General features: G+C 47.9%; 1 protein-coding gene across 2 annotated transcripts in view; it reads right to left on the bottom strand.

The window, feature by feature from the left end:
* Positions 1-335: 335 nt before the first annotated feature.
* The window catches only part of INPP5D (inositol polyphosphate-5-phosphatase D), a 136374-nt gene continuing 125365 nt past the window's right edge, over positions 336-11344 (bottom strand). Inside the window, exons 25-27 of one of the 2 annotated variants that reach the window (XM_036768079.1) lie at positions 10743-11006; positions 6132-6732; positions 336-1560 (exon numbers count right to left, since the gene is read on the bottom strand). In XM_036768079.1, coding sequence (XP_036623974.1) covers positions 1558-1560; positions 6132-6732; positions 10743-11006 — 868 coding nt within the window. In that variant the 3' untranslated portion in view covers positions 336-1557. The remainder of the gene's footprint in view (positions 1561-6131; positions 6733-10742; positions 11007-11344) is intronic. The other variant, XM_036768080.1, reaches the window with a different exon arrangement.

The raw sequence follows: 11344 nt of genomic DNA, 5'->3' as shown, positions 1-11344 counted from the left end.
CAATCTGCATTGAAATAGGGAGTTTCCCCAGCTGGGAATTCCCTGTGCCCTATAACCCCAGGTCTAGTCCCTATCCCTGTGTCCACATGCACTGGGGACACAAATACAAAAACAAGGCAGCCCCTGCCCTCAAGACGCTTATGTTCTAATTGAACACAGAATCAACACGTGGAAGGGATGGAGGGGATTCTTCTGTCTGTTATTCCACTGATGCCCAGAGAGGGGGATGAAGGGATTTGCTCAAAGTTACCCAGGTTAACGAAAGACAGGAAAGATCCCCAGAAGGTGACATGGTGCTGAAGGCCATGGGTGAAATAGGACAGGAGGCAGCCAAGTGAGAAAAGCAGATTTTATTGACACATTTCTATAAACAAACTGACATGTGGGCAGACCGGGGCACTCACTCTCACACACACAATACCTTGGTTTCCAACACTAATATTTTTTCTCGTTTAAGATAAAATTGAATGGGGTATGTGTGTGTATGGGGGGGAATCACCAAATAATTATCCCATTCGACCCACAAAGGGAAGAAGATGTGTATTCCTGAGGCAGTTACAGAGAAAGGTGCAGATGGTCCAGGACCCAGAATGAGACATGTTCATTTGAATGCACACTGGGTGGAAGGGTACTGCCTCTGATTTGAGCAACAGTATAGAAGTGGATGCTAGTAGGTTATTAAGTGTTAGGGGAAGTCTAGTCCCATCCACTGGTATCTAAGGCTCTAGCTCCAGGAGAATGGGAATAAGTTAGTTTGGCCAGACCTCCTTGTGCTTAATAAACCTAAGGCAAGATTTTGGATATGTGAAATGGACCTTAGCATCCCCCACAGGCCAGGCCTGGGCAGATCAACTAAGTCCGGGTTAACATTGAACCCTCAGTCTCCTTACATCGCATTCTATACTATGCTAAATTAAATGATGTCTTTTCCCACTGACCTCACCAAGAAGCCAGAACTGCCCAAGACCCTATCTAGTCTGCTTTGTGACTCCATGACCCCCCCAAAGGTAAATCGCCTTGTACCCTAAGTCAGTGACTATGAACAAACAGCCTGGAAGGGAATAACATTCGACTATATTCACCTAGGTTAGTCCCCAAGGCTTTGCTCTTTGCTTCCCTGCTTGACCTGCCCCAGTCAGCCCCATTAATGCTTTGTCCAGGCTACATGTCCCATGGTAGGGATTGGTGCCCAGAATATGTCTGGGCCTCGTCTTTGGTTTGTTGAGAGAGTCTTTCTCACTCTCTCATTTGTACCTTATTCTCTCCTTTAGAGAAGGCTGGCTGCTGGATCCATGCTCTAAGGCATCAGCAGTGGCCCCTGTGGAATTGTCACAGGTGGCCTGGTCACTTGGGTGTCTTGTAGCCCATCTGGATTTCTTCTTCTTCCAACCCAAACAATTCCACTCAGTGAGCCAACAGTGCAAGCCAGTGGCCGAGGAGCATAGTCCATTTCTTGAATACAAAAAGCCTTGCAAACGATGTCAGGAACATCAGACTGGAGAGTGTGGGGGCGGCTTGTCCACCTTCTCATTCAGGATATGCCTGCCTGGGTGACCCTCACTGTGGAGACCACAAAAGAGAGAGAGAAAGAGACAGACATTATGGTCTCACTTTCCTGGAACAGAAAGAAGCCCAAGACGGTGTCTAGTCTATGGCAGCTGGCCCTGCCTTTACAGGTCAAGAAAATGGATCCCAGAGAGGTTAAATGATTTAGGTCACGGAGTAGAGGTAAAATATTCATCTTTAATTTTCTATGACCTCTCTCAACTCCCATCCAATTCAACAAATGTCTATAAAGGGTGTATACACAAGGCGTGGACTAACATAAAATGCCTGCGTGTGGGCATACACAGATTTACAGTAAGAGAGCAAGCTTCCTGAAGGGAGCCTTCTCATGCCCTGTGCTACCGCGATGCTTGGCACATATGAAATATTTAATAAATAGCTGTCAAGTAGAATTGAAACAAATTAGCCATCCTTAAAAAAAAACCAACCCAAACTATAGATCAGCCTCCAAATCCTTCCCTGCTTCCGCAAAGTCTTGGCCTGAGTGACCTGAGTGTCCCCAGTCCTTTATCTACTTCCTGACCTATCATTTAAGGCTTTCTCAGGCCATTTTCCTCAAAGTCTTACCCATGTATGTTTTACTCTCTGCCTCCAGCACCTCTTCCCTCCCTCTCCCTGGCCCAGCTTGCCAGCCTTTTCATTCTTTCATTTAAACAATTCCCAAAATGTCATTCCTCCACGAAACCTGAATGATAAAAGAGGGAGTGAATTTCCCGGGTCTCCACCTTATTTAAACAAAAGGCTCATGGACCCAGCAACTGTGGGAGCTGGAAGTTCCCTTCTCCCACACCATCTCATTCAGCCCTTTACTTATGCAGAATGTGGATACATTTATTCTAATCCTGTGTCAATATCTGCATGCTCATCTGCATGTCTTTGATTGCCCTGCCCTTCACAGCTGTCTATGTGAGGCTATGAGGTCCCGAAGCAAAGGTGCTATTCGAATTTAATTTGGAGAATGACTGGCATGACAAAATAAACACAGGAAAGATTCAGCTCACTGTGCTTGGCCCCAGAAGGTGGACCTAGGAACAGTGGAGAGGTGTATGATGGGGGCAGGGGGGTGACAGCAGATTTCCACTGATGACCCATGACTAAGAAGTGGGGTTAGGGACACCACTGAGGAAATGTATCATGAGACAAGAAGGGGAGAGGGATGCAAGACAGATGGATGGCCCGGGGCTTGTGAAATGTCAGAAGACCCAGGCCAGGGGTTCTTAACCTTTTTTGTGTCATGGATTCCTGAGGCAGTCAGACTGGTGAAGTCTATGGACTCTTCAAAATAATATTTTTAAACGTATAAAGTAGAATGCATAAGGTTACAAAGGAAACCAATTACACTGAAATATAGCTATCCATTTTTTTAAAAAGCAGGTCCATGTCAGATTAAGAAGAGGAACCTTCCAGTTTGGGTTGATCCTCCATGCAGAGTATATAGGACATGGACAAGAATTGCCCAGGAGGAGAAATCATGGATGGGTCACGATACGTCCTGGTGTAGGGAATCCCCACATTAGTGGGCTCACGGCTCCCTTTAAATACTGAAATGTAGACAGAAGATGGAGGAATGGACAATGTAAATAGACATGAATTCAAAAGAGCCTCAAGAATAATGCAAAGCCCAGAAGGACCTGAGCCTTATGAAATGCTAAACACAGCAAGGATCATTAAAAAGTGCTTCCCTCAGTGCTGGGGAGGACATTAACGGATGTCAGCGGATGCTTTTGTCTTTTCCAGCAAGGAGGCTTCATTTGAAGACTTGTTAAGCATGCCTTCTATCCCTCCAAGTCCTTCATAAAAGCACTAAAAAAGTTGGAGCAGAGAGTGATCTTCAGACTTGAAAGGGCAGAACAAGAAATAGATAGTTCAAGATCGCATCTGTTTAAAGAAGCAAAGGAACGGAGATCGGTGAGAAGACAGGAAAAGAATATGAAGCTATTAGAAAGGAGCTTCTTGTCTCCAGGTGTCAGTGCTGAAGAATCATAGGAGTGAGATTGTCAGAGTCACTCCAGACAGGTGTGAGGTGTCAGCTGGAGAGACGTTGTCCTATTTCCCAAAAGGAGAAAAGGTAAAGAGGAGTCTGAGAGAGTACATGCAGTCTGTTAAGCATGATGTCAATCTTCAACAAAGTTCTGGAACAAGTCGATAAAATGTACTTTCTCAGCATTTAGAAAAGGAAGCAGTGATTAGGAGTCAACATGAACCCACATACCATGCAAAGGTAACCTTATTTTAGATAGCATTGTATTGTGTAAGTGGAAATGGGACGAAATTTGGAACCAAAAGATCCGAGGTTCAAATCCTGGCACGGGTACTTGCTACCAGGGTAGCACAGGGCAGGTCACTTTGGCTCTCCAGTCCTCAGCTTGCTCGCTCTGTAAGATGAGGGGATTGGACTAGATCAGCTGTAGGGTATCATTCATCTCTAAGTCTCACGTTCCTGTGATTACTCAGGGGAATGTCACAGACACCGTTATCCCGGTTTCAGCAAAGCATTTGACAAAGCCTCTCATGATGTCTGCATAGATAACATGGTGAAATGTGATCATTCCAGTAATACATTTGCAATTGATTGATTGACCATGCTTAAAGGGTATTGAAACACTTCTAGAAACTCGGAGAGAGTATGCGGGGTACGCGAGACCTCTGTCCGTGATCCTGTCTTGTCAGATATTTTCATTAATGACACAGTCAAGCTTTTCAAATTTGTGGCTGACATAAAACTAGGGGAATTATCAAGCATCAATTATCAAAACAGAATCGAAGTCCAGCTTCAGTTGGAAGATTTTAGAGTTGTGAGATTTGGATTCATATTCCAGGTCAGCCATTTACTACTTGTGTGATCGTGGGCAAATCACTTAACCTAGCTGAGGCTGTTCCCTCAGTTTGAAAATGAGGGCTTGGATCAGATGACCTCAGAGGTCCTATCCAAATTTAGATGAACAAAAGTTTGAGCAGAGCAAAGGGATTAGAAAGAAGTATGACACAAAGTCCCTGTCCTCAAGGAGCGTTCAATGCGGTGAAACAGAAACAGAATGCTCTGACGAGATAGAGGAGGTAGAGCAAAAGTACATCCATACGTTCAAGGAAGTTGAACTCACATATGTCTGGGGAGATTCTATGGGGGCATGTCACCTGAACTGAGGGATAGGAAGGAATTTGAAGGGTAGGAATTGAGACAACAAAAGAGAGTCCATATCCCAGGTCTGCTGGGTTGTGTAGGGAATGGTCCAGAGGTGGGAAAAGATGAGATGAGTTTGATGAAAGCATTGAATGCGTAAAGAGAAGGGGTATGAAATGAGGCTGGGAATATGGGCAGGAGCTGGACTAAGTCCTGAATTTAGGTTCAAAAACATAATTGCGTGGTGTGGGGGAAGTTGGTTTGGCAACTGTTTATGTGAAAAAAAGATCTGGGGGGTATTTGTTGACAAGCAGCTTAGTAGGAGTCAGAGGTTTGTCAGGGACATGGGTTGGAGGAGGAGACAATTGGGAAGGTGCTAGCCATCCAGTGGTGCTGGCTGAGGGTCACACAGCCTCACAGCTGCTTCTCTAGGTACAGGATGGAGTGGGGTGGGGAGTCATCATGAAGTGAGATGGCAGGGCCAGGGTAAGCCCATGAAGTTCCTGAGCATCAAGCCAGGGATTGGGATTAAATGATAATTGTTTTACAGACTTTCTGACAGGTTGTGATCAGAGCAGCCAGGAGAGGTCAGGTCAATGGCAGAAGCTGCTCTCACAACACCCCTTGGGCTGCTTTTAAAGCCAAGCAAGCTCAGACCTCCTTGCTCAGCCCTGTCCTGCCCTGCTTGGCCATTTCAAAGACCTTCAGTGGTCTCTAATTAGTCTCTCTCGTAGAGAGAGCCCCCTTCTTGCAGTGTTTGAGGGGGAGATGAGAGAGGGATCTGAACACTTCAAGATGCAAGATCCACGTAAAACATGACCTCTGATAGTAAGACCAGGGAGGTAGATTAAAGCCATACTATGGAGAACTTAGAGCACTGTTCTAAGGAGTGTCAGCTTTATTTGGAAAACAGGAGGGATCCACTAAAGGTTTTTGGAGTAGGTGAGGACCAGACCTGTCCACTAGAAACTTTAATCTCGTAGCAGCCCAAGGATGGATTAGGACAAAGCGAGACTGGAGGCAGGGAGGCTATTTGGAGGCTGTAGTTCAGGCCAGAGGCAACATGGATATAAACTAGGGTGGTGGCTACAGGAGTGGGAAAGAAGGGATGGGTTCTAGAGGCCACTGGACTACCTTGCAAGGGATTCTGGGAGATGCTCTGATCACCTTGTCTGGTGAGATGCACTTGTAAAAGGGGTTAGCACCAATGAAGACAAATGCACATTCGATGGTAAGTAGTTTTTGTTTTGCATGAAGGGAAGGGGCCTTCACATTATACAGCTCTAAAGTTTTGGGGTTCCTCTGAGGGTATTTCCACTTAGCTTCCAGCCCTGGCCTTTTGACAGAGGTCTGCTTTCTCACTTCCTTTCCAGCATCAGCTGATGGCTCAGGCTTCTGATGGGTCTGGTCCCTCCCTTCCTGTCTTCCTCTCTTCCACACTTACCTGCATTGAGGTCCTGCTGACTGGCCCTTCCTCTGGCCAGTGCTTCCCATGGTGCGGGAGCTCAGAACTCTCCCGGTAGTCCCGAGCTTTGGAATGCTGTAGGTGGAGCACAGCTGGACTCTTGGCAGGCAGAGGAGGCCTATTTGTCTGTCCTGGATTCCCCTGCTGACTCACTTCAGACCTAGCAGGCTTGACCGGCCTCTTGGCTGGGACCGGAGTTTCTGAGGGGGTGGGGGGCTTGGGCTTCCCTTGGGTCTTTTCTCCTCCCAATGGGGTCTTGCCCTCTGTAGAGGAGGAACATGTAAAGGAGCGCATCCTGGGCACAGGGAGGAAAGGGGCAGAGATCTGCCTGCTGGCCAATTTGCTGCTCTCGCCTTCTGGGGGCTTGGTGAGGATGATGGCTGGAGATGGGGCTCCAGGCTCCGGGCAGGCTGGGCGGTCCTTCCTCAAGGTCTTGGGGGACTCTTGCTCTTTCCTGGGCACCGGCTTAGGGAAGGAACTCACAGATCCATACAGTGGATTCTCAAACATTTCTGGCTTTGTCATCTGTTCTTCCTCTATAGGCAAGGGGTCTGCCATGTTCTTCCCCAAGTCACTGGGCCTGTAGCCATTGGGAAGAGAAGGCAAAGATGAATGGAAGGAGATCAAGCTAGAAAGTCACAAACACAGAAAGGAAAATCTACACAGAGTTGGATGAAATCAGGGGTATGATACCATTCAATTTACCTCCAATGGAAACTTTCTATCACTAACAATTATCTCAAAGCACAGTGGGCCTCCTGGGGAGGGAGTGAGCTCTCTGCCCCTGGGTATCTTCGAGTTAAGGTTGGGTGAATACTTGTCAGGTATTCGGAGGGACTGGTGCCGGGGCAGACTAGACGGCCTCTGAGGCGCTGCCCGATACTGAGTTTCTGTGAGTTTGAACCACGTTCATCATGCACCTTCTAAACGTCAGGCCCTTATAAGACTTTGAACAAGAAACAGCATTTCTTTACTTGGTAACCAAGGATGGGCAAACCCTGGTTTCCTCCTCTTGCTCTTCCTCCCAGCCATTTCGGACTCACTACAACCCCTGATTCAGATATTTTTTGGGGCAGAGGCTTCTTGCCAGGCAAATCATGGGACAGAGAATAGGAAACACATTTTAATGCCTGACCCTGGCTGGGATCTTAACGGATGCCTTTGGAAAGTGTTCTGCATCCCAGTGTCCCAGAGCACAGAGGCCATGAATGAGAAAGCGAGGATGGAGCAGAAGTGGCCTAACAGTGCATGGCACAAGAGAAAGATCATGGCCAGAAACCCAGCCTCGCCAGCTTCCAGTTGTGTGACCCTGAGAAAGACTCCCCTTTTCTAAGGCTGTTTTCTTCTCTGCAGAAGGGGAAAAATGCACTTGCCCTGCTTCCCCCACAAAGTTTGCTAGGAAGGACAAATGAAATAATGGCTAAATTGAATAATAACAGATAATTATTAAATAATGGATAATTATAAAAAATAATAAGGGACTGAAATACATTCAATCTAATCCAATAAGTGTTTATCAGACAACTTTAATTCAATAAGCAATTATCAAGCATAAACTGGGGACAGTTTTAAGTACAGCCCTGGGTCTGGAGTCAGGAAGACCCGAGTTCAAATGCAGCTGTAGACACTTACTAACTTTGTGACCCTGGACAAGTCACTTAGCCTCAGTCTGCTTCACTTTTCTCAATTGTAAAATGTAGCTAATAATCCTGCCTCCCCAGGCTGTTGTAAGGATTGGGTGAAATCATATTTATTAAATCATCTAGCACCGTAACTGGCACACAGATGGCGCTTAATTAATGCTTTTCCCCCCTCCTTCAAGCACCTGCTGTGTACAAGGTAAGCCTAAGGTCTGTCTGGGCAGCCCTTGGCCCTCTCCTGAGCTCTTGGCAGCCCATCCAGCGGGATCCTGTGTGTCTCCAACTGGGCGGCCCACAGACACCCCAAGCTCATTCATCCTTCCCTGACGCTTTCTCCTCTTTCTTCCCTATTTCTGTTGATGGCACCACCAGCCTTCCACTCACTCACATCCTCTGCCTCTCCCTCACTGTCATAGCCTGTCAGGTGCCGAGTCTTGTAGATCCTGCCCCCGGGATCGCCAGCATCTGCCTCCTCCTCTTCACTCACACAGCCGCCACTCAGCTTCAGGCTCTCCTCCCTTCCCTGAGTTATTCTGGAGCAGCTCCCCATTAGTCTCCCTGCCTCCATTCTACTCTCCCTCATTTATCCTCCATGCACTTCTCAAATCGACATGCTGACCATAAGCGATTGATTAGCTGAAGGCAGAGAGGTGATGCAGGGTAAAACTCTAGGTCTGGAGTCAGGGTGACCCAAGTACGAGTACAGTCTTAGCGTAGTAGTTGTGTAACCCTGGGCAAGTCACTGAACCTCCAATGTCTTGGAGGCAGCTAGGTGGGCTCCTAGACATCAGAAATTACTCTGAGAGAGGACAAATCTCTTGAAAGACTGACCACAAGCGCTCTGTTAACAGAATGTGAAGTCGCTACCAAATCAGCTCATTTGCCAAATCATTCCTAAATCTTGGGGGCTATTCAGAGAAATTTAGTGTCCACCAAGAGGTAACCGTCCCACTGTAGACTGGGCCTGTCTGCGTCTAGATGAATGGATTCACTTAATCTGCTGCCCCTGTCCCCATCATCCTCCCCCACCTCAGGCTGAGAGAATTCTTGGCTTCCTTTACCAGAGCTAACTAGCATTTATATCATGCTTCAGGGCTGGCAGAGCGCTTTACCTGTATTATCTCATTTCAGCTTCCGGACCACTGTGGGAGGTTGTGCTCCTGTTACCACGGTTGTATTGTTGTTGTTCAGGAGTTTCAGTCTCGTCTGACTATGACCCCATCGGGGCTTTTTTTGCAGAGATACTGCAGTGGTTTGCCATTTCCTTCTCTAGGTCATTTTCCAGATGAGGAAACTGAGGCAAACAGGGTGATGTGACCTGCCCAGGGCCACACAGCCAGTACTGATAGTACGTGTAATACTTCAGTAGCATAGAAGCCACTAGTTAGCATCTAGTTAACAAAAACATTTAACCTAATTAGGAATTACCCCTGAGGTAATTAGGATTTAGCACTGAAGTAATCCTTCAAGTTTACTTCAAGACTCAGTCCAACTGCCACTTCACTGAAGGCTTTCCCTGGTCTGATGCTCCCCGCTGGGAGGTTGTCCTCGCCCTAAGAAGGTAAGCTCCTTGAGGGCAGGGACTGTTTTCACTTTTCTTTGTCCCCCCCCAGGGCTTAGCACGTGCCTGGCCCAGCTTTGTTGATTGGTTGAGTGTAGCAATAAGGTCTGTCTCTCTAGGGACCCAGTGGTGCAGTGGTTAGGGCGCTGGGCTTGGAATCAGGAAAACTCATCTTCCTGAGTTCCAATCTGGCCTCAGACAGATGCCCAGTGACATTTGCCTCAGTTTCCTCATCTGTAAAATGAGCTGGAGAAGGAAATGGCAAACCACTGCAGTATCTTTACCAAGAAAACCCCAGTTGGACATGACTGAAATGACTCAGCCACAACAGCAAACAGCAAGAGGAATCCCTTTCCCCACATGCCCCTATTCTCTTCTGCCTGGACTCAGTCTGAGTAAGAATCTCCCTTCCACTGTTTTAGTTGGGACAGCCGCGTGGCCTTGGGCAAGTTAGTCCACCTGAGTCTGGAAGTGGGGCTGGGATAATCTCCCAGGCCCCTCCTGCTCTCTGGTTCTGACTCTGATTCTGAGCCAGTGACTTTTTAGGAGAACAGGAACAGCTGGAGAATATCTAGAAGAGGGAGCTTGGGATGCAAAGGGCCCAGACCTGGGGTCTCATGAGAAGCACTATAAGAGAACGGAGCTGCGGAGACTTAGAACGAGAAGAGCCACCTGCAGGACTGGGAAGGGGGAATGGGCCCGTTTCGTGGGACTCTAGCGGACAGAAATGGCACCAAAGAGTCAGAGTTCAGCTCAGTGAAAGGGAGAAGTGGCCAGGGAGGAGAGTCGGGCAAGCTGGCTCCTCGATCTGCAGCTGGAAGGGATCTCAGAGGCCGTTCTGTCCATCCCCTCATTCTATAAGTGGCAGCCAGGGCAGTAGGAGAGAGAGAGAGCGAGCACCACCCGGAGCCAGGATTCTGCCCCAGACGTTCACTAGCTGTGTGCCTCAGCTTCCTCATTTCTGAAATGAGGATAACGGCACCTACTTCACAGGGCTGTTGTCAGGATAAAATGAGACCATATTTGTAAAGCGTTTTGTAAACCCTAAAGTGCCATAAAAATGTTAGCAATTTCTAGTTGAGTAATCTGAGATCCCACGGGGCTAAGTGAGTTGTCTGAGGTCACACAGGCAGTGAGAATCCCAGGCGAGCTTTGAATCCAGATCCAGCTCTAAATGGCTTTCTTGCTAGATAATGAACTCCCTGTGCCTGGAGGTATTCAAGCCAAGTCTCCCTGGCTGCAGTTCAGGGTGTTATTGAAAGAATTCTGGTAGTGGGTTGGACTAGGTGACCTCACAGGCCCATGCCAACTCTGAGCTCCAGGATTCTAGGAAATCCCCTGACTTTTTACCAGGGTCCAAAAATCTGATCATGAAAATATGATACTCACAGTTGCTCCTGGGTCCTGAGATTGGGAGCTCGGTTTGCTGAGCAGGGAGGGAACTTTTTTGGAGATAGTGGGGGCTGTGAGGGTGGGGTTGGGGGAGACTCTCCCCAATTGGGAGCTGGGGGGCTGTCTTTGGGAGGCTGGTCATAGCTCCAGAAGGTGGGCTGCAGCTCAGATGACATGGCCGGTTTCCCATGGCTGAGATGTCCCATCCCTAGATAGCTGGGGTTGGTGATCTCGGTGAAGGTGGAGCCGCTGAAGTGAGCTCTAGAAGGGAAGACACACACACACACACACACACACACACACACACACACACACGCGCGCACACGCACACACACACATGCACACACATGCACACGCACATGCACACGTACGCAATACACACATGCATGCACACGTGCATGCACACACGCATGCATACGCAGGCACACAAACACAGACACATATGCGTGCACACACGCACATGCACACACGCATGCACACATGTGCATGCACACACGCGTGCACACACATGCACGAGTACACATGCACATGCACACACGCACACACGTTCACACACAAACACACAGACACACATGCACATACGCACACACGTTCACACA

Source organism: Trichosurus vulpecula, chromosome 7, assembly GCF_011100635.1.
Source record: "Trichosurus vulpecula isolate mTriVul1 chromosome 7, mTriVul1.pri, whole genome shotgun sequence".
NCBI lineage: Eukaryota > Metazoa > Chordata > Mammalia > Diprotodontia > Phalangeridae > Trichosurus > Trichosurus vulpecula.
The sequence above is the reverse complement of the archived record's forward strand: the minus strand, read 5'-3'. Positions and strand labels throughout refer to the sequence as shown.